General features: G+C 45.4%; 2 protein-coding genes and 1 long non-coding RNA gene across 12 annotated transcripts in view; 2 read left to right on the plus strand and 1 right to left on the minus strand.

The window, feature by feature from the left end:
- dock6 (dedicator of cytokinesis 6) overlaps window positions 1-1,808 on the plus strand; it is a 152,200-nt gene extending 150,392 nt beyond the window's left edge. For all 7 annotated transcript variants that reach the window (XM_078531490.1, XM_078531492.1, XM_078531491.1 and 4 more), the window contains one exon: window positions 244-1,808. In XM_078531490.1, the coding sequence (XP_078387616.1) occupies window positions 244-286 (43 nt within the window). In that variant the 3' untranslated portion in view covers window positions 287-1,808. The remainder of the gene's footprint in view (window positions 1-243) is intronic.
- Window positions 1-27,254, minus strand: part of LOC144668978 (uncharacterized) — a 139,277-nt gene that overhangs the window by 42,663 nt on the left and 69,360 nt on the right. The gene's annotated exons all lie outside the window — the stretch shown is intronic.
- The window catches only part of kank2 (KN motif and ankyrin repeat domains 2), a 114,109-nt gene continuing 100,030 nt past the window's right edge, over window positions 13,176-27,254 (plus strand). For 3 of the 4 annotated variants that reach the window (XM_078531500.1, XM_078531502.1, XM_078531501.1), the window contains exon 1: window positions 13,177-13,333. The gene's annotated coding sequence lies outside the window, so the exon portion shown is untranslated. Of the gene's footprint in view, window positions 13,334-27,254 lie in introns of all 4 variants that reach the window. The other variant, XM_078531505.1, reaches the window with a different exon arrangement.

The raw sequence follows: 27,254 nt of genomic DNA on the forward strand, positions 1-27,254 counted from the left end.
TATTTTATTAAAAAATCCTCTCTCCCTCTGCTTCCCTCTCTTTTCTCTCAGTCTCTCCTTCTGCTCCCTTACTTACTTTCTCGCTTGCTCTCTGCCCGCCCTCACTCATGCTCTCCGCCACCCCCTCGCTCGTGTTCTCCTCTCACCTTCCACCTCTTGTTTTCAGCTCCAGGGATTTTTTTTTTCTCTTTTTTCTTTCCTATGAAACATTTCTCAACCATTCAACTTTGTTTTTTCCCCCAGGAATTCATTCAGCAGATCAAGTCTGCGCAAAGTGGAAGTTTAAAGACCTGGTGGTTGCTTTTTCCTTTTGTTTCTTATGTACGAAGGACCTGTATGAAGGAGGACCATGTGGAAAGGGATAATGCCCAAGTACTCAGGGTCTGCTATCTTTAAAGCCTCCTCTTCAGCACCCATACAACAGACGGCAGGCGACTACCAAACCCAAGCCAGGTGTGACTGAAGCTTTACCTTTGCAGTCCAGTCACAGGAGACCTTTTTCCAAATAAGAATTGTAGCTATGTGTGAGCCTGGCCGCTGGATCTGTGCGAGATGTTCTTAACATCGCTTGTGGCATCGCTCCATTCATTGCCAAGAGCCTGTTAATCACCCAGTGACTTAAAGAAAAACCTGGCTCATCATACCAGTGTCTCCAACCATATGCAGGCAAGGGGGCTGTCTATGTTGATTTGTTGTTCTTTCCTTGTCCTTTGCACTTGTGCCCCGTGCGATATTATATGGTGCACTCTAGCACTAGTAACAACTGGCAAATAATGGGAAAAGTTTAACATGAGCCAAGTTGTGAAGAGGGGCACTGACCTGTTATGGGAATATATTTTTCTTGACATCAAAGTATCTTGAAATACAGAAAGAATGCTTATTGGCACTGGCTTAAGTTGGCAGCGTGTTACATAACACGTAATGGGTCAATCTTGGCCCCAAATGCCACCAACATGCAAAACAGACTGTACCACTCTGGTGCCTACCAATCACACCACCACTAGTCAACCAATAGCTGTTTTGTAATTTATTACTGTTTCCATTGTGTACATATTTTATGTATTTACCATTTAGGAACCACTAAATAGCCAGCTGGAGGTTTCAGACACTAACTCCTTCTCAGTAGATGTAGTAAGATTTTGAAACAACCTGCCAGGGATGGCGTCACTACAGTTGTCTCCTGATGCGGGATTTGGTGGTGTTTTATCCGCTCAGCTCTTGCACCGTTACCCTTCAGGTATTTTTTTAATGGCATTAGTCAGCGAGGTGAAGAAACTGCCAGTTATAGCGCCTGAAGACCAGTGGGAGCCCAGCACATCCGCTGGGGCCTTCACTGGACGATCCCAACTGACATGTGAACCCGCTAACCAGGGTTTTTGGAGATTTGCCCGAGTTGGAAAGTTTTTGATAGCACAGTTGGTGGCACAGCTGATGGAGGGGTTGCTAAGCAGCAACCTCGTCTAACTGCAAGTCCGGCAATGGGCCCTAAAGGGGCAAGAGAGATGTACAGATCTGCAATGGATGAAGTTGGCTGCTTGTTTACAGATTGTTGGCCTCTGTTGCAAGATTATCCTTGCTTCTTTGTAAATGGTTAAAAAAAATTGTCACTCCAGAACAGAGGAGATCTTAGTGCAGTGTTGGAGGGTTGATTAGGCTTTACAGATAATGTGAAGTTAATACTGTTTACAGTTTTTTTTTAAATGTTTCTGTCAAAAAGATGATCTTACTGTAAATGATGTTTAATCTCCGTGTCTGTATTCAGGGGATAAACTGACGCCATAAGGACCCAAAATGCAATGTTTTAAGAACGTCAGAGTGTTAATGCAATGCCTGCACTAGCATAGCAACATGCCTTTATCCGCACAGAAGCATTCCTGTTCAGACACTGGTAACTCCAAATAAATAGGTTGATCTATACCACATCACTTCAATAGGTTAACCCCACCCCCCATTCACTACCATGTTTTAAGACTGAAACCCTCTTTCACATTATTATTGGTGTTAAATTATGTGTTCTGTATTTCTGTTATTGTTTACCTTTAATTTAAAGAGAAAAAGAGATCAAATTAATTTTCTCCGATTCTCTTGACTTCAGTGCAGATAGTGGAAGGTCCTGAGACGTATGAATGCCCAGGTATCTATTGTGTGATTTTTACACTGGCTCCTCCCATCAAGTAACCAGCATTTGGTTCAAGATGGGGGCAACTTCCTTTCCATCCCTTTCAATGTTTGATGTAGCTCAAGGAAACAATTCTGGATAAAACCACCATATTTCCATTCAGTTCCAAGTGCCTTTATCCTTGGAGACTGTCCATTCTGACTGTCATGTCTTACTTTAAAACCAAATCCTATTATCTTATTTGGAACAAGATGATTGTAATCTTTACTCAGACCTGTTTCTCTTTTATTTTTAATGATTGCTTATTTATTCAGAATTATTTAAAGATTTAATGGGATATTTTACACAGAGCATGTTTATTGAAGATTGATCGGGTCTGAAACACTTACTTTATAATCTTCAATAACCAGGGCATTTATTCGTCAGTTACTTCTGCTAGGGTTGGGTTTGTCCAACATTCCTCTCTACCTGCAAAGGGAGGGAACTATATTCCCAGTCCAGATATGGCTTTGCCAGATGCACAGGTTTGCCTTACTTTTATAGGCTTGTGCTCACTGTTCCCTAACATTAGACTCCCAGCCTGTTGGTGCTGCATCCATAAACCTTCAGGTGGCCAGGCTGAAAGCATCATTGACTTAGGCAGCAATAGGTGGGAGGCAATAGATGCCATCAGCCCTCCGGTGATCACCAGAGCTGTCATTATTCTTGTGTGAGTGTCTGCAGCGAGTGCTGTTGCACCCCTAAGTCACTGCTGACTCTGCTGTTGTCCTCTCCTGCCAGTCCTACACACACACACGTGTCACAGGATAGTGCCCAGGGGTGGGATCTACTTTCTGACTTCCTCTTGAGGCCAGTAGGAATGACCCTAACTGTCATTCTGACTGATTCAACATGCGCACTAGATGTAACGAGTGAGCTATTAAAAGCGAGACAGATTGGGATCATAAATGGGGGCAGCATGAGCTGGGGAGGGGGAGTTTTCATCGATCACCATTGTAGCAGCAGGGAAGAGATTGTAGAACAGACAATCATTCCAAGGATGTGGCAAGTCAAGTGAGAATGTGCTTTTTTTTCACTGGCCAGAGGGGCTTTGGGAATTGTACAGTCCATTGCCCACCTTTCATTGTGGGGGGGAGGAGTGGATTCTGATCAGTTATACCACAAGCATGGCTGCACTGTTGTGATTTCTCACATGGTGACACTCCTGCAGTGCACCCAGTACTTGAGAGACACTAAGTCCATATTAGTAATACATTTTTTTTGATGGTGTGGTGATAATAAGTAACATATCTGAGTTGCAAGGACCAGCAACTTGGGACTGTTGTCAGAAATCCACTGACTGATGTAGATTAAAAGTTGCAAACGTTAAAAATCTGAAGTAAGAAAATTCTGGAAACGCACAGCAGGTCAGTTAACAGGAGCAACGTGCACTAAGAGGGCGTCTTTCACATAAGCGTGTCAGCAGACACCTTACCAGAAAACTATGGGCACTGAGTGCAAGGTAGGCTCATTTCCCTGTCCAGCACTGGGTTAGTTAACCTGCTGTGTATTTCCAGCAGTTTTTGTGGGGTTTTTTTTTTACTGACAGCTCGGACACGCTGATACACATTCAGTGCAGTGTGTTCAGGGTTTAAATGTGCCTTTGTTAACTATATTGGGAACAAGAAGCCCACGTCCCCCCCACCACCACTGATTATGAAGACTACAAAGATATTTTACTGGGCTCAGACCTCACTATTAGTGCTGTTTTCATGTGTATATAGTATATAATATATATATAATAGATTTTTTTAAGACTGTCTTAAACTGTTTGTGGGACGTAGCTCCTGGTGTACGGATGGTTTTTTCATTCCACGTCATTGATCAAGTTCCCCTGAAACTGGGGGACCTAAGCACCCTCTGTTAAAGTGGAGACAGTTCCACAAGACCTTCCTCCAAAGTACCGGTCGCCGGGAGTTCTCGAGTCCCATTCTGTTGCCCTCCCATCTTCAACCTGCTTTTCTCAGGTTGGTGGTGTGGTTTTTTTTTCCTAGATCGCCTTTGCACTATATTTTTGTGGGGTGGGTGGGGAGCGGTGGAATTTAGGAAAATGTTACGTCGCATCTTTCAAATGGATTTTTTTTCTTTTCAACTTGTAATAACCTGGTGTAAACCAATAAAGAAAAAAGGCCAAGCTGCCTCTGTTGTTCGGGTGTGTTTGTTTATTTTTGTTTACCCCACTCTTCCCTGCCCTTCACCAAATGATTGGATGGCACCAACAATGTCTTGTCACTCGTCCGTGGGAAATCTCCCCATAAGTTGGGGCTATGATTCAGTTCGCTGAAGCTGCTTAATGTCACATTTTTTATTCACGCTTGCATCAAATCCCCATTTCAATCACAGATGGTGCAGAAAGTAACACGACTATTTTTGATCAATGAAATCATTTTGCCCATTTTAAAGTATTTGTTCCATTTCAGTTGATTGAGGGGTTTTGCTGCGCGCTGTGCCTTGCGTTCGAGGATGTCTGTGCACTTTTCTAAATGCTGCTGTAACGGGCCATTAACATGGTGGGAGTGAACAGACCAGGGTGTGTCCCTCGAGTGGAAAAAAAGCTCTGTCTCACCACAACAACGCAGCTGAGACTTGGAGATAAATAAAGCTGGGAATTGACTGCACTACTGACGCTGTGATAGCTCCACGCTGCACTGAGTGGCAGCATTGCACTCGGTGACGCCGTGTGTTACACAGCTCACCCATCTATCTGTCCCCAGTATTCCAGGTGAATATTGAAGCTTTCTTGATTCTTTCCAAAGAACAGGATGTTGTCCTCACTCCTTCAAACAACACCACCACCCCCCCCCAAAAAAAATCTCATTGTGAGACATGTCATAAGGCAGTGAGTGACTCTCAAAAGTTTTCGTCCATATGCCATTTAAGTGGAGCAAAAGACCCTATGGACCACCTGCAAGTTCTACCCCTTCTGCTTTCACTCGCCACTGCACTCTTTTATTTACATAGCGCCGGAGTTCTGCATTTCTCGCCCGGACTTCCAAACTGGGCCTTCTACAGAAATGCGGAGTGTACCAGTTCTCGGAGCCCTTGGTAATGCAGGATTGTCAGTGGCCCGGGGCGAGAGTGGGTGGGGGGGACAAGCCACGCCCCTTTTCACGGCACTTGCTGCCATATTTTGGTAAGTCTTCATTAATTAACACAGTGAAAAGCTTTGGGACATTTAAATAGCTTTTCAGTGTGTCAGTGAATGACTGTGAGTGTGTGTGTGAGCTCGGTGAGTTGGATGAGAGGTGGCAGGATGGGTAGAGCGCCAGCTGGGTTGCATAGTGAGGACAGGTCTGGAGAGGGTCAGGGGTGTTCAGTTGCACAGTCATCCAGGAGTTAGATGTGATTTTTTTTTTCCTGTCTTAACATTTTGTGGATAACTATTCTGGTAAGTAGTCAGAACCTCCTGAAGTTCCAACTCTAACTCAAGAGTTGGAGACTTCTTTGGAGGGCTCGGATGCAAGGGGGAATTGCCCATCAGAAGTTGAGACTTCCCGGACAATTCCCACAGGGGACTTCCGAGGGGTCCCCTAGCATAGCTTCAGGGGCATGACCATCAGGAGACCAGAAGACCTGGACCTATAGCTGTTTTGCTACAAAATGTAATCAATTTGTGAATTCTATCATAAGTAAAATATTAATTCACGCCAGAAACAAAAGCATTGACATTTTCATATTATAAACGTTAATACTACAAAAGCACATGTTTATTTGAAATATTCTAATATGTGTTATCAAATCACAATAATCTTCTAAGAAATTACTTAGCTTACAGCTACATCAATAAAACTAAATCAACAGTGGCATAAACCTTGCTTATAAAACTACATTATTGCTTGGGCTTGTGACAATCAGGCCCCGGTCTGTTGGTGTGATGTGGCAAGAATGGTAGGGATCAGGGTTCTAGCCTGTTCTCTCTCATGGCCTCAGCCGCACAACCGCGCTTTGGGAACTGTTTATAAGATGCTGTACAAATGAAAGTCTTTTTCACTCCCAGGAACTGTGAAGCTCTGTGGGAACAGGCCGAGAACTGTCTGACCCCAGAGAAAATGTTCTCCCAGCGAAGGAGGGTTCCTTCCCAGAGTCAGGCAGCTCCAAATAGAACCAGCAAATGAACAGCACTAAAAAGCAGGTCATTCTGCCCATTATGCCTGTGCTGTCTCTTTAAAGGGGCAGTTCTGCTTCACCCCACTCCCTCAACACTGTAAGTGCCTCATCCTCAAGCATCTCAACTGCCTTTTAAAACTATTTATGGAATCGGCTTCCACCGCCTTTTCAGGTAGAGCCTTTCGATCCTGATAATAAATCGCGTGAAAACACTTTTCCCCCATCATCCCTCTAGATCTTTTGCCGGTGATTTCAAATGTAAGACCTCTGATTATCAACCAACTCGGCAGATTGACCTGTAACCTCAACAACCATTCAAATAAATGAACTCACTCTGCACCAGGCCTCTCCCTGTATATTTTTGTTCATGAGATGTGGGTAACATTGGTGAGAATGCATTTACTGCCCACCCGGGGAAGGTGTGAGGATTTTTCACAAACTAGTTCAGCCGGCATGCTGATGATGTTGGCATTGAGTAGGGAGTTCTGAGGTATTGAACAAGGAATGGTAGAGGAATGGACAGTGTGTGACTAGGAGGTGATGGTGTTCCCATGATATTTTTATACTTTGTCCCTCTTGGTCACTTTGGCCACTTTGCCCTTGGTGGTAGAGATGATAGGACATGACTGCTACCAAAGCAAAGCTTGGTAAGCTGCTGTGGCACTTCCAGTAGTGAGGGCACATTGTAGGCACAGTCCGCCAATTGTTGAGGGGGTCAATATTCAGTCCAGGGCAGAAGCATAGAATAAGATAATTACTTTGGTCTAGATGACATGGAGCTTATTGTGTGTTGTGGTTGCACCCATCCAGGTGAATGGTGATTATTCCACCATATTTCTGACTTAAGCAGGGCAGCCCTGGAAGGAGCCAATACAAATTGAATAAAATGTGCAACAGTAATTCAGGACTTGTAAAAGATACGGTTATTGTTTATCATATAGTGATGGGGAGGAGGAATGCATGAACAGGAAGTAGTTAGTCTTCCCTTCTCTAAAGGAAATGCTTTATCGGCCTTTAATTTTTTTTTGGAAGGGGCTCTGAGCCCCCAGGCTGAACTTTGGAAGAGACTGGTGGAACAAGATGTGTTTTGAAAGGGGCAATGATGGAGCGGCTTCTATGTTTTGCCATGACAGTGCCGGTTGGTAATGCCTGGGATGTTTGTTTTGTTATTTTTAAAAGTTTAATTCCTTTTATGATAAAGAGTTAAACACAGTGGTAGAAAATCACAGCAGCCTAACTACCCAGAAGCCATCCTATTGATTTGTAGAATATCACCTCAACAATCAACCATAAAACTGATTGAAATGTGAACTACACAGAGCCAGAAGTCCCTCTACTTAGGGAACACCTCAAAATACTTCTGTGCAGAGTTAGTCTATCACCACAATTCCCATTCTTTCCCCAACAAGTGGAAATATTCACCTCGGCTGCTCTTATGTCTGTGTTTTGGCAGCAATGTTCCAATGGGAGCATCAGAACCGAACCCGGTCCAGTCCTAATGTGGCATTATATCCTGTCCTTACTAACAAGGCAGTTGGATCTTGATCACATCAGCCGGGTTTACTTTATTCACCTCCTAAGTCTGGGCAAATTGTGGCTCATTTACTAACCTGGCCTCGATCACAAGCACAGCACAAAACAGGAATCGAACCCAGGACCTCACTGTTTTATTTCTATGCTTCAGTTTTCTTCTCGAAGGGAGGGCCAACCCACAGCACCATGTCCTCCACCACAGGTAGGGCAAGGAGGCAGGTCCTGAATACATGCATGTTGTAGTCTCAGGGCTATAAACAGTGAAGGTAGAGGCTCCAATTTTCTTTCCATCACTCCCTGCCATTAGCATGTGTTGGAAGGATTTACAAGTTGATACTCAACCTGTTTGGTCACATTATGAATGCACCAAGACCTGGAGTGGGACTTGACCCCGGAGCTTCTGGCTCTACCCACTGCACCACAAGACACCTCCCTTCCTTGTATGGGTCAGTATATTGGGTAGTACTTTAACTCATTAAATTTAGGAGTTCTTTCCTGTGCTTAATGTCATTTCAATAGAAATTCATCCCCAGGACAACGGGATAGTTCACCTAATGACATTGCCATTGATGCTGCCAGGATTGTACATTATCATTAGCACATTGGAAATAGGAGTGGGAGTAGGCTCAAATCTGCTCCACCTTTCAATACAATCATGGCTAATCTTCACATTTCTGCCCTGTCCCCATTTGTCTGTTGATTTCTTGAGTGCCCAAAAATCTATTGATCTCAGTCTTAAATATACTTGACCACTGAGCATCTATAGCCCTCTTGGATAGAGAATTCGAAATACATTAAACAAGTGACCTTGCATCATACAGACTCAGGTTAGTGAGTCTTTGGCTTGTCTAAGGCTCTCAGCATTTTGTCAATTCTTAGCAAAGATATTAAATTGATAGCCGTGTTCAAGCAAAATGCCCCCTTTCCCCACTCAGGAAGGAGAAAAACCACCCTCGCTCAAATTTCAACAAGTGCTGTATTGAGTATCCAACGTAGGACCCAGGTTGAAGAGTGTGCAGAAGCTGGGCAGCCAATGTGCAGAGGAAACCGAGGAGGACAGAAAAAAAATGCTAGTGATGCAAGAAACCCTGAAAAAAAAACCAAACTGGTTGACCACAAAGGCTGCAAAATTGAGCTGCCACCTTTCAGACAGATCAAAGCTGGAGCCAATAGGCAAAATACCAACTGGAGCCTCTGTAAAGCCAACTGACAGACACACTGAGGTTTTCTTTAAGTTAGTGAAGAAGGGGCTGGTTGTCAGTATCACTGGGACTGCATGATGTTGGAATATTAGATGATCCATCTAAAACACCTGTACTGTATAGCTGAAGCCCCTGGTTAGATGCTGACTCACTGTTTACAGGGAGGGGGCTGAAGATGTCACTATGCCCACTACAGTTGCCCATTGAATGGTCTGGCACACTGTACAGAGAGAGAAATCAGTCTCATTATGTCAAGCTGGGCCATTCAGCAACAACTTACTTTTATGTAGAATACCCCAACACTTGACAAGGGAAGGGTTAGGATGTTGAGCAAGAGAAAAGGAGGGGAAATTAAAATTACCATTAAAAAGAAAGATTTGAGTGGATTCTGAAGGAAGAGGGTAGAGGAGGCCAATTGGTGTTGGGAGTGTCCCAGAGAGTAGAGGAAGAGGGGAACAAGCAGTAATTCAAAGGGAGGTGAAGTGGGTGCTAACTGAGAAGGTGAGAAGGAATCACTGAGGTCAAGTGGACTGAAGAAGGATTTAAAAATGGAGGAGGATCTTGAATTCGACCCACTGAATTTGGCAGTGCTGTATGTACAGGGAAAGATTGGGCACTACATTACAGCTAGTACTTGAGGAACTACACCTGGAGAGCATGTTGGTGGGAGGGTAAGATATGGGAGTGTGGCTGGAAGCTTGACCACTGTAGTGGTTGCATGGACTGCAGCAATTCAAGAAGGTGACTGACCACCACCTTCTCAAGGGCAATTAAGGATGGGCAGTAAAAATGCTGGGTTACCCAGCGACGCCCAAGTCCGTGAAAGAATAAAAAAAACTAGCTGGTGGGTATGGGGGAAGGGAACTGTGACCAAAACCAGGGAGGTAGACAGAAAATGCAGCATCACTGACCACTGGCTGTACTGAGCACCATCTTCACTGTGCATCACTATGAAATCATGGAGGTTTTGAGGCTTAGTAGATAGTGCCCCTATCTCTGAGCCAGAAGATCTGGGCTCAAGTCTCATTCCAGGATTTCTTGGACATGGAAGGAGCATTCATGACACAGGATAAGCAGCCTGCTAATCCTTCCAACATCTCCCTTCTATCACCCAAAGGGGCAAAAAAGTGTGCGAAGATATCAAACAAACAAACTGTGAAGTTATGCAAGAGCAATGCATAACAATCTTGTAGTATGAGCTAAGTCTCCGTTGCGGTGCTGAGCCAAAAACCCCTTCAGCTCAATGTCAGCAAAACCAAAATCAAAACCATCCTCTTTGGAAACACTGCTTTTGTTTCACAGAGTACGGGCTACACAGTCATTTGGAACATCGTGTTCAGCTTTAAAAATCAAAGTTCAGCGACAGCTCATCAGGATAATAACTGGCACTTGGTAAGTATGGGCTACATTCCTGGAGTTGAGGAAACTGACGGGTGGGCTAGTTGGGAGTTTAAAATAATGAAGGAAATTAACAAGGAACAACTCCAGTAGATGAAATCAGAATTAGTTTGGGGTGGGGGGGGTGGGGGGGTGTCATAAGCTTTAAGTGCAAAACAAAACAGTTAAGAGTGATTCTAAAAGTTTTCTTCATCCCTCCCCTCCCCTAACACCACAAGAACATGAAGACCACTGTCCCATGGGGCACAGATGCAGAATCAGCTGAGATCAATAAAAAAAGGATGACAGAAACCTCCTTGGGAGATAAGGTGATTAAGAGATATGGAGAAGGGATGAGGAATTGGATCAAAGAGATGAAGACCTACCAAGGCTACTAATATAATAGAGCTGGCTCGATGGGATGTGAGACCTATATTCTCACCAGCAGCCCCATGTCACTTGTTGCACCTTCAAACTCCCATCCTGAATCTGGCTGTGTGTAGCCTAAGCCAGCCTTCCTACCTCACAACCAGTCAGCTTGGAGGGAGTGGGGTGGGGGGATCTTTTAGAATCACTTTTAACTGGTTTTGTTAAAACTTAAAGCTTGTGTCTTCCCTCACCCCCAGTTCTCAACATGTCAAACAGAGTTATGCTTCGTCAACCCCCTTCATTGTTTTAACTCTCAATCAGGTTGGAGTCATACCTAGCACAAAGGAAGATGGTTGTGGTTGTTGGAGGTCAGTCATCTCAGCTCCAGGACATCACTGCAGGAGTTCCTCAGGGTAGTGTCCTCGGCCCAACATCTTCAGCTGCTTCATCAATGACCTTCCTTCCATCATAAGGTCAGAAGTGGGGATGTTCGCTGATGATTGCACAATGTTCAGCACCATTCACGATTCATCAGATACTGAAGCAGTCCATGTCCAAGTGCAGCAAAACCTGGACAATATCCAGGCTTGGGCTGACAAGCAGCAAGCAACATTCATGCCACACAAGTATCAGGCAATGGCCATCTCCAACAAGAGATAATCCAACCATCTCCCCTTGACGTTCACTGGCATTACCATCACTGAATCGCCAACTATCAACATCCTGGGGGTTACCGTTGATCAGAAACTGAACTGGATTAGCCATATAAATACTATGGCTACAAGAGAAGGTGAGAGTCTAGGAATCCTGCAGCAAGTAACTCCCCAAAGTCTGTCCACCATTCACAAAGCACAAGGCAGGAGTGTGATGGAATACTCCCCATTTGCCTGGATGAATGCAGCTCCCACAACACTCAAGAAGTTGACACCATCCAGGACAAAGCAGCCCACTTGATTGGCACCACATCCACAAACATTCATTCCCTCCACCACCAACGCACAGTGGCAGCAGTGTGTACCATCTACAAGATGCACTGCAGGAATTCACCAAGGCTCCTTAGACAGCACCTTCCAAACCCATGATCACTAACACCTAGAAGGACAAGGGCAGCATATAGATGGGAACACCACCACCTGGAAGTTCCCCTCCAAGTCACTCACCATCCTGACTTGGAAATATATCACCGTTCCTTCACTGTCGCTGGGTCAAAATCCTGGAACTCCCTCCCTAACAGCACTGTGGGTGTACCTACACCACATGGACTGCAGCGGCTCAAGAAGGCAGCTCACCGCCACCTTCTCAAGGGCAACTAGGGATGGGGCAATAAATGCTGGCCCAGCCAGCAAGATCCCATCCCATGAATGAACAAAGAAAAAGCCCACGAATCAGTCTCCTCATCTCCAGGAGATATGAACTTAAATCTGAAACCAAGCATGATATTCCAAACAAGTATGTAATCAGTGCTCTGTGAAACCACAGCAGTATTTCCAAAGAGGTTAGTTTTGGTTTTGCCAAAGGCAAGACTCACCCTTGAAGGCTGAAGGCTCATCCTTGCAACAGAGACTTAGCACATGATGCAAGATTTTAATGCATTTCTCCTGCATGCCCTCATAGTGATGATGCATTTTCTGTCTGCTCCTAGTCTTGGTCACAATTGAATACCTCTTTCCCCCTCCCCCATCCCCAACTCCGGTGCAGTTCCTCAGGTACCAGCCACCCTCCCTCTCCCCAGGTACTGTTCCTCCGGGAACAACCGCCTACCCATATTCTCTCCCACCCAACCCCTGCCCTCTGCAGGTACAGTTGCTCTGACTAAGGTTTCCGATGAAGCCAATTTCCTTTCTTCAAAGCCAGAGTGCGCTTTACATTAAAAGCAGTTCCACATACTGCGGGCCAATGGATGAAGACTGCAATTAGTAGATTGGGAATGTCACTACCCAGTGGTTCCCACCATGGGGCCACCATTGTCTCCATTAGGGAAGAACCAACTCAGCAACCTCCAATTCAGAGTCTCGATGTGCTAAGAGGTGGGCAAATGATCCTGGGGGCTAGGAAAGGTTTAATGCGGTGGGTGGAAAGACTAAAGGAGACAAAAACTAAAATGGTAAAATATAAATGTTAAGCAATTATAAAATAATTGGGTGTAGACTTGAAGCAAAAAAGAAAATGCAGGGCTGTGTGAAAAGGGCAGGCTGTAACCCAATTGGACCAACTTTCCAAAGGCTGCCACATGATGGGCCAAATGGCTTCTTTCTGCGCTGTATAATTCTATATTAGAGGACGCCAGCTCACTTAAAACTGTCCACATTTATTTGGAGGACCCCACCCCACCCCGGCAGCTAAGTTAACAACAACAAAAAAAACCTGGGCTTCTGGAGCACCCGAGGAGGATTGCTCCGCTGGCCCTGGTGCGGTGACTGTAGCTGCTGAAGATCACGTCGTACGCTTGTGTCGGATGTGGCAATTTGGAGAGAGTCCCTTAAACAATCGGCCGGGCCGCTTGGAGCGAGGATCCTGGAAGGTTTCAGCTTCTCAGTTGAAGCTGGAGGAGGATTTGGCTGCCAATCCCTGGGAGTTAGCTTTCAATGTAAGTCACATCAGTTTTTTAAAGTACCGTTTATTTAGGAATAAATTGATGTTTTTTAGCCCTGATATTTGCATTTACTGTACTAACATTTGTTGTTGAGACTGCAGAGCATTTGATGCATTTGATGTTTGCTGAAAATGATGGAAAAGTTACAAAATATAATTTTTTTAGAAAAATCTTTACCAATGCGATCGACTTCCCCTCCCGCATCAAACTGGTGCCTTTTGTTTAAATCGGCCAGGTTGGGGTTGAACTCCGTTTTGGGAGATTTAATTAAGGGCGAATTGTCCTTTTGTGGACTGTAACTTTTCTCTGGGAGTTGCTGGTGGTGGTGGGTGGGTCGGGGGGAGAAGAGATAAAGTTTGGGGCGCTCCCGAGGATGCGGGGAAAAGTTCTGTAAAAGTTTTGACAAGAGTGAAACTGAGTGTCGGCGGCCTGATGTCAATAACAGTCTTTATCCTGGCCTGTCAGCCCGGGAATGTGATCGCAATCCCCGGGGGTAGGAATCTCGGAAGTTATTGGGAGCCGAGGGTCAGACAGAAAAGCCCAACATAGAATGATGAAAAGGAAAAAGGAGTCAGCGATTGAGGAGCTGGGAGGAAACTCAACCAGATCCTTCCTGAGAGAGAGAGAGAGAGAGAGAGGGAGGGAAAGCACTTTTCCTGTATTATTTCAATTGTGTTTGAAAACCTGGTCCCATTCGTTAACTTAGCGGCATCTGTGAAATTAGATGATAGAATGAAATGAGTTATCAAATGTTCAGATGCCGGTTGAACCATCTCCCCGTCCTTATTCCTGTATTGTGAGAGCTGGGAGTTGAATATTCCCGTTGGTCTGACAGCATCTTCCTCTGAGTGGAACTAAAGCTAAAACTAAACTTTCCATGTTTTGCTCCCCCCCAACCCCCAGGATTGTTATCAATTCCACATGAGACAATGTTCCTGCTTCCCGCACAATTCCCAAATATTTGGGCATCGCCCTAATTATTACTCCCTCCCCTCCCCTCCCCTCTCCTTCACTCCCCTCCCCTCTCTCCCTCCTCTCTCCCTCCCCTCCCCCCTCTCCCCTCCCCTCTCCCCCTCCCCTCCCCTTCCCTCCCTCCCCTCCCCTCCCTCCCTAATCATTCCCCTCCCCTCCCCTACCTTCCCTAATCGTTCCCCCCTCCCTCCTAATCATTCCCCTCTCCCTCCTAATCATTCCCTTCTCCTCCCCACCCCTCCCCACCCCTCCCCCTCCCCACCCCACCCCTCCCCCTCCCCACCCCTCCCCTCCCCTCCCCTCCCCTCCCCACCCCACCCCTCCACTCACCTCCCCACCCCACCCCTCCATTCACCTCCCCTCCCTAATCATTCCCCTCCCCTCCCCTCCCTAATCATTCCCCTCCCCTCCCCTACCTTCCCTAATCGTTCCCCCCTCCCTCCTAATCATTCCCCTCTCCCTCCTAATCATTCCCTTCTCCTCCCCACCCCTCCCCCTCCCCACCCCTCCCCCTCCCCACCCCTCCCCACCCCTCCCCACCCCTCCCCCTCCCCACCCCTCCCCCTCCCCACCCCTCCCCACCCCTCCCCACCCCTCCCCACCCCTCCCCACCCCTCCCCTCCCCTCCCCTCCCCACCCCACCCCTCCACTCACCTCCCCACCCCACCCCTCCACTCACCTCCCCTCCCTAATCATTCCCCTCCCCTCCCCTCCTTAATCATTCCCCTCCCCTCCTTAATCATTCCCCCCTCCCTCCCTAATCATTCCCCTCCCTCTTCCTTCCTAATCATTCCCCTCCCCTCCCTCCCTCCCCCCTTATCATTCTCCTCCCCTCCCTAATCATTCTCCTCCCCTCCCCTCCCTAATCATTCCCCTCCCCTCCCCAATCATTCTCCTCCCTTCCCCTCCCTAATCATTCCCCTCCTCTCTCTAAACATTCCCCTCCCCTCCCATCTCCAGATCCCAGAATTTTCCTTGATATTCCCACCTCCTCGAGATCTTTTTTTTGGCATATGACTCTGTGCTCCAACTGCCTGGCTTTTGCCAGGAATTCCATTGGTTTGCATTGAGTGAAGGTAGATTTACACTTTTGTAGACCTAGTATTTGGGGAATTAAAGTTATCGGGTTATTTATCTTTGTGTTGAACTGTACTTACTTTGAGTATCCAACATCCTGACAGAACACAGCTATTGTACTTGTAAACATGCACAGCCTACAGACCAGTTCAGTTGTGTTTGTGTAAAGAGGATCATTGAATAACATCTGTATGATTGAGATGCTCTAGTATAACAATTGTGTTTATGTGACAACTTATTGCTTCAAAATCTTTCGAACTTTCTTCACACCATTAGCAACCACCCTTAAAAAGGTAAGTTATCATTATGCCGACAAACATGAACCAGCGACATTCCACAAATGGTTGGCTACATAATCTGCTCTTAGTGGACGGTGGAACATTAACAAGATATTGGGAGAATTCCCTGCTTACCCTCAAATTTAACAACCACCTGAACAGCTGGCAAGGCAAATTGCGGCCACATCCAGCTAATGTCTCACCTGTGACAGTGCAGTGCCCTCTCAGTCGTACCCAGCCCAAAGGAAGGTGGTTGTGGTTGTTGGAGGTCAGTCATCTCAGTTCCAGGACATCACTGCAGGAGTTCCTCAGGGTATTGTCCTCGGCCCAACAACCTTCAGCTGCTTCATCAATGACCTTCCTTCCATCATAAGGTCAGAAGTGGGGATGTTCGCTGATGATTGCACAATGTTCAGCACCATTCGTGACTCCTCAGGTACTGAAGCAGTCCATGTCCAAATGCTGTCAGGCCTGGGAAATATCCAGGCTTGGGCCGAAAAGTGGCAAGTAACATTCGTGCCACACAAATGTCAGGCAATGACCATCTCCAACAAGAGAGAATTTAACCATCGCACCTTGACGTTCAATGGCATTACCATCATTCATTTCCCCACTATAAACATCCTGGAGGTTACCATTGACCAGAAATTAAACTGGATTAGCCATATAAATACTGTGGCTGCAAGAGCAGGTCAGAGGCTAGGAATCCTGCGATGAGGAACTCACCTCCTGACTCCCCCAAAGCCTGCCCACTATCTACAAGGCGCAAGTCAGCATTGTGATGGGATACTCTCCACCTGCCATTTCAGGATACCATTTGCTATCCTATGTGCATTTAAGATGCCTCCTTCAAAGTTGGAGCTCAGACTTTACTCATAACAATAAGGACCAGAGCTTGATGTATATTTTTTAGACATTGGTGCTAATGGTCAGGGCTTCAGGACAGGCAGATGGAGTTATGACTCTGATAAACCATCATCTAATAGAATGACAGAACAGGCTCGAGGGGGTGAATGTCCTCCTCCGTTTCTCATGTTCTTATATTGGGCTCAATGCCTCTTCTTTCCATTACCTCCAATGCTTGAATATCTCCCTTAGCTCAGTGGCCAGACTTGTCTAGGGAACACAGTTCAAAATAAGGTGTTTCCCATTTTGGACAGAGATGAGGAGGAATTTCTTCTCTCAGAGGATTGCTAATCTTTAGAATTATTTACCTCTGAGCAGCGGAGGCTGGGCCATTAATATTAAATAAGGTTGAGCTGGACAGATTTTTTGATCTACAGGGGAGTCAAGGGTTATGGGTGGGTGGGGCGAGGTGCAAGCAGAAGACTGGACTTCAGGCCACAATCAGATCAGCCATGATCTTACTGAATGGCAGAGCATGGTCAAGGGGCTGAGTATCCTACTCCGGCCCTACTTCTCATGTTCTTATGTCCTGAAAACTGGACGTAACGCACAAGGTGTGGCCTAACCAGAGCTCTATCCAATTTAAACATGACTTCCTTGATATACATTCTACTGTTCTGACTATATCATTCAGCATTCTGATTTCTTTATTCATTGCTGACCTGCATTAACTCAACAGTCACTCCCAGGTCACTTTCCCTTCTTTATTTCAGTGCCATTTATAAATTACAAGTGTCGTATCAGGCACTTCAGCAGCAGTTGTTTGTTCCGGCTTCAATATTTTGTCCAGACCATTGTTATTTCTGATCTTGCCTCCTTTGATTCATCCATACCTCCTCTTCCATTTTGGAATCACCTGCAAATTGCCCAAGCAGCGTTTTATGTGTGGTATGCATTGATGGCTTAACTGTTGGGTAATGACGGGAGTCAGGTCTGGACTGAAGGAGCCTTTCCCCATCCCAGCTAAACCCGAGGGATGAGTCATGGAGGAAAATCGGAGACAAGCAAGGTTCAATTCTGATCCCTGACTCACGCCATTTAGAACTCCCCTCCCCCCTCCAGCCGATATAACATCTTCAACAAGTATCTGTTGTTTTCCACTCTTCAGCCAATTTCTCACTCATTCCCAAGATTTTCTCTTGAGCCCCTGAGTCTTTGATGATAATGAATAACAGTGCGTCTGGAACTTTGTCAAATTCATCTTAGAAGCCAAGGTGCATCATGTTGTAGAGTTTTCACTCGAGTTTCAAGGAGCCTAATATTATGGACTGTTATGAGTTGTGACATCTGTTTTAAAGATTGATTGTGGGTCAGGAGGACTTGATGTATTAATATTAATGATTCCAGGATTGTTTTAAAGGAATTTAGTGCAGGATCAAACTGTGAGGTGAGAGGGCAGGCAGGGGCAAAGGTGCACTTGAGTGCAACTAAATGAATGATTAGAATAGTTTGGTGTTGAGGATTCTTCCTCTCCCCTGCTTCTCTCCTGCTGTTAAGTGATGAAATGTATTATTGGTTCAGTTATGGTTAAGAAGTGTCAGCTGTTGTATATAGCTAATTCATTCTTCCTTTAAATTAACCCATTGCATGTCTCTCTGTGTGACCATTCTACCTCCACACTGCCCCTCCTTCAACTGGGAATACCCAGGATTTGACTTGAGTGTGAATTGTGCAGTGGTAATTTTACTTAGTTTGAGTGTGGAGTTCCAATTTACAGAATCCCTGGAATTCCAGTTACCCATGAAAAGGGGAAAAGAAGCTCTTAAGGTTTTTTTTAACAGCATCTAGCATAACATTCCAAAATGCTTTACAGCCAATGCAATACTTCCTTGAAGTGCAGTCACTGTGCAAATGCGGCAGCCTATTGCACACAGCGAACAGCTGAAAGATGGTACCTCCGAAAGCGCCGCACTCCGTCAGTAATGCACTGGGCACCTCCGTCAAGATTAGGTTTTCAAATGCTTGGAGTGGGACTCAAACCCACCACACTCTGGACTCCGAGGTGAGGGAGCCACCAGCTGAGCTGTGGCTGACAGCGATGGAGTGCACTTATCAGTAGAGCTACCAACTTGTGGAGGAAGTTGTGATGGGAGAGAAGCGTTTCACACTGTGACTTTTCTGTATTATACCTGTTACCCATCAAATTTTAGATAGAGCATAATATTTAAGAAGGTGACCACAGTTGGCTGTGTGTTTGAAGGTTCATGTGTCGCTGTTGGGAAAATCGCAATCGATAAATTCAGCCCAAGTATATTTATATTTTTTTTTATATAGAGTCTGGGGCCCAGCTGTTAAGGGAAGTTGTTCCATTTACACACAAGCTAATTGTATTTAATAACCCTTTGTGTTTCTGAAATGTTAATGCTTCCCAGTTGCAACCTCATATATAAGAGCCAATCTGACTATTTCAGAGCAATATTTGAAATGTCAGCAAGGGTCAAAAACAAATGACACCCATTCTCCTCTTCACCGCCTATCTACTCAAACAGTAGCAGCGATCAATAACATGATTATCTGCTTAATGGGAGAGGGTTTCTTTGATCTGGTGTGGTGAAGCCTGCTTTGGGCTGATGTCCGTGTTGCAGGTTGTTCCTTCCTTTAGTTTCCTGCCTTTTCAGTGTTGGGAGTAGCCCTGTTGCAGCTGAACACACACCATGTTTTGTTCGTTTGTGATTCCATTAATAGCTTCTGATGGAACTGCCAAGATACTGAACTCTATTATTTTGTTTTGGAGCAGTTTAAGCCAATCAATGATTGGAGTTTTGATTATACACTGCATTCTTTTGCTTCTCTGTAATCACATTTTGACTTTTGTTTTATATTCTTTGGTGGGATGTGGGCATCACATGCAAGGCCAGCATTTGTTGCCCATCTTTATTTGCCCCTGATAGGGGCATTTCAGAGTCAGCCACATTGCTGTGGGTCTGGAGTCACATGTAGGCCAGACCAGGTAAGGATGACAGATTTCCTTCCCTTTAGTGAACCAGTTGGGTTTTTAATGACAATCAATGATAGTTTCATGGTCACTGTCCAGTTTTTCAATTCCCAGATTTTTTCTTAACTGAATTTAACTTCCACCAGCTGCATGGTGGGGTTTGAGCCCTTGTCCCCAGAGCATTAGACAGGGCTTCTAGATTATCAGTCTAGTGACATAACCACTACACCATCATCTCCCCCACTGTTAACTTTAGTATGAGTGTAACATGGTGTTAGTGCTGTCATCTTTCCTGTAGGAGTGCATGATGGTACAAGGGTCATGATTAATCTTATGGTTCCATACAAGTCAGACATAAGATTGAAAAATTTCATTTTGTGAGAGACGCAAGGTTGCTGATGGAGATTGCTTTTTTTGCCATCAGGCTGTAGACAGAATATTGAGTGAGCAACTGAAATGGAGCAGAAATATTATCCAATTCTTGACTCTTAAGTTGGACTTGCTAAGCAACAGTGCAGGCATCGCCCAAGACTGTTGTTGAATGTATCGCAGCTGCAGCTGCTGGACTGCAATGTTCTAGCCAAGGCAAGAGTCCTGAGTTCTGCCAGTCAGTCCACTGGGCTCCAATGGAGTTGTGTCTAACTGAAACCAGTGAATTTCCCATTCTCTTAACTGAGCACATTCATGGAATAATCTTGTTGTAAATTGGAGCAAATGAATCATCGGCAGTTCACTGTGCTTAACCGCTTTTCCAAAAAAAATTGGTGAGTCAGCTTGAATCTAGGTTTGACCAAAAGACGGCTTAATGTAAATTCCTGTTCAATTTAAATGCTCCTCTTCCCAGGCAGCGATGGATTGTGAAGGCTCGATCCTGATTGAAGAGTGGAGTTCTGCCAGTGTGTCACAAGCCAGGATCTGGGCCCGCTACCTCCTGATTCAAACCACAGAGTGGGGCAATGGGGTCAGACATTAGGGAATTGAAAATTGAGCTGATCAGAATCTAAAACGCAGGGACACAGTCTCAGGATAAGGGGCCAATCGTTTAGGACTGTGGTGAGGTGAAACTACTTCACCCACAAGGTGGTGAATCTTTGGACTTCTCTACCCCAGAGGGTTGTGGATGCTCCATCAAAGAATATACCTGAGGTTGGGATGGACAGATTTTTGGCCTCTCAGGGAATTAATGGCTATGGGAAGCAGGCGGGAAAGTGCAGGTCAGGCAGAAGATCAGCCGTGATTTTTTTTTTGCATGGCGGACAGGCTCGAGGGGCCATGTGGTCTACTCCTGCTCCTATTCCTTATGTTCTTATGAACTGTTGAAAGCGGAATAATTAAATTGGAGTTACAGAATTACAATTCTCACGCGGTGTAAGAGTCAAACTGGGCTCCAGCCTAGTTTAACAACGCCCACTTTTTCAAATCAGCAGATGAAATGGGTTTGTACAAAACAGTGGAAAAGCTCCCAACATTTTTTTTAATAGACTGAAAATTGTTTAAAAACGTTTATTGGGATTCCTGAACAGCAATCTCCAGCTTTGATGTTTTGCAGTGATTTCCGCTGGGCTTTCTCTCCCAGTCTCCAGTTGAAACTGTCTGTGCTCCAAGAGCAAAGACTGGAACTGACTGCTGTTATTTTGGGCTCGGCAGATGTTTGTCATTATTCTAATTATTACTTCGCCCCCACCACTCTCCCACCCACCTCCCCCCCCCATCCCCTCCTCCTTCCTCGATTTGCTTTTCATCTGGAGCTGATTTTGATTATTTTCTTCGTGTTGCTGAGGAAAGACAGAGGTGGAACGGTGCCAGGAGTCTGGAAGCAACCAGGAGAGAGAGAGAGATTAAATACAAGAGAGAAGGGGACTGAACAAGAATGGGAAGGAAGTGATAAACAGGGAAGCTGGACAATAAGGACTGACAGATGTCCTGCTACGTCGCATCATCATTGTGATACTTTACTTTATAACGTCCTGTCAGATACATCTTGGCCTCACGATGCTGTTCTCCGTTATAGCACTCTCACTGTTACAGTCATTACAAACCTCTCAGTTTATGAGGTGTGGCCTGGCAACAGTGGTCTGATGCCAATAGAGCACCAAATTAGGGCAATCTTGTTTTCGAAGCTGGGTTGAGGCCGCTCGGAGCCCATTCCGCTCAGGACTCTTGGAGCCAGCAGGGATGAGAGTCAGTCTGGGCTGCATTTGACTTGGGTCCCTTCAGTGAAAAGACAGTGTCTGCTTTGCTGCACCTGACTACAGGATCTTCTGTTTTGCAAAACAGAAAGAGAAAATGCCTAACAACATTGCCTTTTGAGGTAACAAGACATTAACTCTGGTATTTTGGTTAACGTAATGCCAAAGGGAACTGACCAGATTTATTTACGTGAGGTTTGGTTTGTTAAGTTTTGCTCCAGTTGGCATCAATGCTCATTCAAAACTTATTTGTGGTTTGGCTTCATAGCAGGAAAATCATTGTACCAGATCAAACAGCTTAACTCTGGACAGCTCTGTGCATTGCCCTCTCCATTAGTCAGTTCCTCATGGCCCTGTGCATTCCTCCCTCCATTGCTTGGGTTGATCCCCGTGACTCAATGCTTTTGCCTCACTGGGGATGCCGTGAGCCCACAAGCTATTAAGAGCTAAGTAGAGGCTGCCCAAACTCAGTTAACATATGACAGCCATCAATTCAGACTAAAGCCCAGAGTTTTAAATGGGGAAGAGGTTGAGGGGTTGGCAAAAAAGTGTTCAAGAGTGAACGAAACTTGGCTTTCATCAAGGAAGGACAAGGGAACTGCACAATGATGCTTGTGTGGCCTAAAATAGAGTGGAAAATATGTTTCAAAGGGTGTTGTGATATGGTCTGTTGAGAGGCTTGGACTATTTATATTTTATTGCTGACTCTAATCTGTCACCTGGGAGGCCTTGTAACTGTAGTGTAACTGAGCACCACTGATGGGAATCTGCCAAACACCTCTGGGGAAGACCATGAACCCTATCTGTGACCACGAGGAGGGTGCAACTGAGGAGTAGGTGGTCGTGTTGATTTATCTGATTAATTATAAACGTGTGTTCCTGACAGCTCGCCTTGGGAGCTGTGTGTGCGAGTGTTTGCCTGTTAGATATAACACTGACCCTGCAATTCAGACAAGTGACTTCCTATTGCCCAGATCCGTTCGCAAACACACATTTCCACCCCTCATGTCTTTTTGTAGAAAGTGGTAGGATTCCAGCAGCAGATAATTGAGTATGGTCAGGGTCAGAATTTGTCACTTACAGATTCCAAGAGTTTAAACCTCTCTGTGGCAAATACCTTAAACACGCTGGCACACTCTCAGAGGTGCTGCATCTGAACTTCTCAACGTCCGATATCAGCTACACAACAGAAAAGACTGCAACCAAATACTTTAAATTATTAAATTATCGAGCACTTGTACACTGGTTGGGATCAGTCAAGTCACTCTGTGTATGGTTTAACCTGACTGATACTCTCACTCTAAAGGTACCTGATTCGAATTGGAAAATAAGATCTCGTCAGACCTGGGAAACAAGGAATTTGAGTCGGGAAATGACTTCTTATCGGCTTGGCCTGATGACAGACCTGAGCGGGAATCACTTTTTAATCTGAGTTGGGAGTTGGTTTCTAGCCTGCCTTAGTGGTTATGCCTCAACTGTGATCTCAGTGGATGGTGGAACAGGCTCAAGGGGCTGAATGGCCTGCTCCCAGTTCCTATGTTTCCCTTTGCTCTGTGAAGTGGATGACACGATGTTTCTTCTTGGCTTTTGAGTGATCTCATGTGGACTGCAGCAATCTGAGCAGCCACACCCAGCACTGTCACCCAGAGGTCCAAGACAGGATGAGGCAAACATTATGCACTCGTGTGCATTTGTGTTTTTTTTTTTAACTTTTACATACTTTCTAAGCCTTGCTGTGTGGGATTGGAAAACATGCAAGATGCGGGGAGAAGAGACTGGATCCATAGCCCTGAAACTGAGAGCCAAGCCTGCGCTCAGAGTGGAGTTTTGATTTTCCCATGAGGAATTAAGGGAGCTCACGAAATGCAGAGTAGGGGTGGGGTTTGTTAGCTTTCCCTCCTTTCCAAGCGCAGTTCTCTTCATGTTGGACAGACACTGAGAACATGGCTCCCGCGCCACACCCCTGTGCAGTCACTGAAGTGAGCTGAACTCATGATGTTTTGGTTTAGCTGAATCGAATTTACTTCCAAAAAAAAGGAATAAATTCCTCCTTGGGATCAAATGTCATACATCATGGAAGGAATGGGGGCTAATGCAATTTGTGTCAGCAAATGCTGCAAATTCACAGCAGCTCTTTCAGTATCTGACAGAATAAGACAGGCCTGCTGAGTGCTGTTGGGAGTTCACTCTCTGATTCCTCCTCCCCAGAGGACATGCTTCATGTGTGAGTCTAGACAGGGAGTGGCAGATGGCTATTCGGCCATGAAGGGTATCACAGCCTAATCCAACCCTGTTGTCTCCTGACACACACACATACCACCCAGCCACAACTGAAGCCACTGGGACCCAGGCCAGGATTGGGAATCCTCTCCAGTCTGCAGTGTACAGAGGGCAGTTGCAGCATCACAGTCTCTACCACCCACCGACACTAGCCTCACTCCTGCAGAGGCAGGAGATGAAACCTTTATCCAGCTTGTCTGTGTCATAAAGTACAAGGGAAAATAAAAGAAAGAGGTAACATTTCAAACTGGTCTCTCCCTCAGGAGTTGACCCTCACTGAACCAAGTCTTCCATCTCCAGGCACTTCCACATTTACTGTTTTCATTTCCACTATTATTTTTGATCCATGCTGCTCAGGGATGACCCCAATCCAGTTATTGCTGCTGCAATACTTTCTGTTTGAACTTTTAAAGGCAGTACAAACCAAACTGATTTCTCCCCCCACCCCCGCCCCCCCTTCTCTTAATAAAGTTTTAACATGTTTAATAAAGGCTCCAGCCAAAGAAAACGCCGTGCCTGAAAGGCTATCCGTTATCCCACCGGCGTTATCCCATCCGTTATCCCATGCCTGAAAGGCTATCCGTTATCCCACCAGGCTGTACACTCTCACATGAAACCCTTCGGACTCCTGTGCTGAAGGGTGAGAGTGTAAGGGAGGGGGATGCAATTTTCAGCAGACTCCTTGACTGCAGGACTGAAAGTGATTTATCCCGTCTGGAAAAGCTCCTGCTCCCAGGCAGAGGGTATAAATGCTGTTTTCATTGGAAAGTCAGTTTGTTTTCATTGCTCTATGCGTGTGTGTGTGTTGTACATTTGAGTATGCTTATGCGTGTGCGTTTGTACATTTGAGCGTGTTTATGCATGTGTGTGTATTTGAGTGTGTTTATGCGTGTGCGTTTGTACATTTGAGTGTGTTTGTGCGTGTGCGTTTGTACATTTGAGTGTGTTTATGCGTGTGCGTTTGTACATTTGAGTGTGTTTATGCGTGTGCGTTTGTACATTTGAGTGTGTTTATGCGTGTGCGTTTGTACATTTGAGTGTGTTTATGCGTGTGCGTTTGTACATTTGAGTGTGTTTATGCGTGTGCGTTTGTACATTTGAGTGTGTTTATGCGTGTGTGTTTGTACATTTGAGTGTGTTTATGCGTGTGTGTTTGTACATTTGAGTGTGTTTGTGCGTGTGTGTTTGTACATTTGAGTGTGTTTATGCGTGTGTGTTTGTACATTTGAGTGTGTTTATGCGTGTGTGTTTGTACATTTGAGTGTGTTTATGCGTGTGTGTTTGTACATTTGAGTGTGTTTATGCGTGTGCGTTTGTACATTTGAGTGTGTTTACGCGTGTGTGTTTGTACATTTGAGTGTGTTTGTGGTTGCGTGTGTGAGTATTTGAGTGTGTTTGTGTGTGTGCGTGTTTGTTTGTGTTGGGACAGGACATGAGAGAGCAGTGCACTGTAGAGAGGTTGGGGAGAAAGCAGTCCCTAATAAAACGTTAAAAGGACAAAGAATTTGCAGAGAATGTGCCTCGAGTTTTGTCCATGTTATTGCGTTTTAACATAATAAGTTCTGCAGCATGTTCCATTAACTGATCCCAGAATCTGAGCATTCCCAAAGGAATTCAAATATCCATCAGCTCAGTCCCAGATGCTGTTCATGTCTTTACATTGTATTAATATAACTACAGCATTGTAAAAATTAAACACTAATATTAATATTCTTCTGTTGTTTTTAAATTTATTTCCTGCCCATTTTTTTTTTGCACTCTGAACCACACTCCGCCCCACCCCCTCCACAGACTCTGAATCCCACATCATTCCAGGCTGAAAATTTGACATTTTACCAGGCCTCTACTGGTGATCCTCCAAACTGTGGGTCAGGGCGATGGGGGAGGCTGTGGTGACTGAGTGTGTCCATAAGAAGATAGGAACATAAGACATAAGAGCAGGAGCAGACTGTTCTCTGCCATTCAGTGGGACCATGGCTGATCTTCTGTCTCAACCCCACTTGCACCTGCTTTTGACTCCCTGACCGTCCAAATACCTGCCTAGCTCAGCCTTAAATGCACTCAATGACAGAGAATCCACAACTCTCTGAGGTACAGAATACCATAGATTCCCTCTGAATAAAGAAGTTTCCTCCCATCTTAAGTCCTGAATGAGACTGCAGTGCCCCCTGTGTTTTAGATTCCCCAGCCAGGGTCCACCCTGTCAAGCCTCCTCAGGCTCTTAGATGTTTCAATGAGGCCTCCTCTCATTCTTCTAAACCCCAGAGAACAGAGGCCCAGTTTACTCAGCCTGTCATCATTTAGGACCTTCCTTTCATCCCAGGGACCAATCCAGTGAACCTTCGCTGCACCATCTCCAGCTCAAGCCTACCCCTCCTTAAATGCGGAGACTAAAACTGCAAACAGTATTCCAGGTGTGGTCTCACCAAAACCCTGTACAATTGTAGCAAGATTCCCTTTATTCTTGTACGTCCCTTTGCAATAGAGGCCAACATGCCACTTGCCTTCTCTAGGTTTGCTGTACCTTTATGCAAACGTCCTCTGTTACTTGTACAAGTGCACCCAAGGCTCTCTGAAATTCAACATTTGCAAGTTTCACACCTTTTGAAAAATACCCTGCTTTTCTATTCTTACTGCCAAAGTGAATGACCTCCCACTTGCCCACGTTAGGCTCCATCTGCCGCCTAGCCATTTAACCGGCCTGCTGGGAACAGCCTGACCCCTGGCTCATTTTGAACATTTGCCATGTCAAGAGCTGCCAGCACAAACCAGATGGTGGTTGGACATAAATAAGGTGCCCACACTGGCATTTTGTTTTGTAGTAAAACATCCCAAGGCACTAAACACAGGAATATCACTGGAGAAAATGCGACACCAAGTCACATGAGGAGATATTCGGACAGATGATTAGAATCTTGGTCAAACAAGTTGGGTTCAAAGAACAGCTTAAAGGAGACAATTGTCATGTAGTCATTAGGACATGGAAGGAGGCTATTCAGCCCTACGGCTCTGTGTAGGAGGGATGGAGAGGTTTAGGCCAGGCAGCTGAAGGCAGTGGTAGACCAAAGAAAATGGGGGATGCAACCTGTGGGCTTATCCAAGAAGGATTCAAATCTGGCACCATGGCAGGAAATTGGGAGGGTTGAGGAGTAATGAAAGGCTGGGGTAGGTATTTGTTGGGAGGTGAGGTGGAGAAGAGGACCCGAGATGAGAGAAATGTAAGGAGACATTTTTGCCGGTGCAAAAGCCTCTGGGCTTGAGCCTCATTGGTGAAGGCA

This window comes from Cetorhinus maximus, chromosome 28, assembly GCF_964194155.1.
Source record: "Cetorhinus maximus chromosome 28, sCetMax3.hap1.1, whole genome shotgun sequence".
NCBI lineage: Eukaryota > Metazoa > Chordata > Chondrichthyes > Lamniformes > Cetorhinidae > Cetorhinus > Cetorhinus maximus.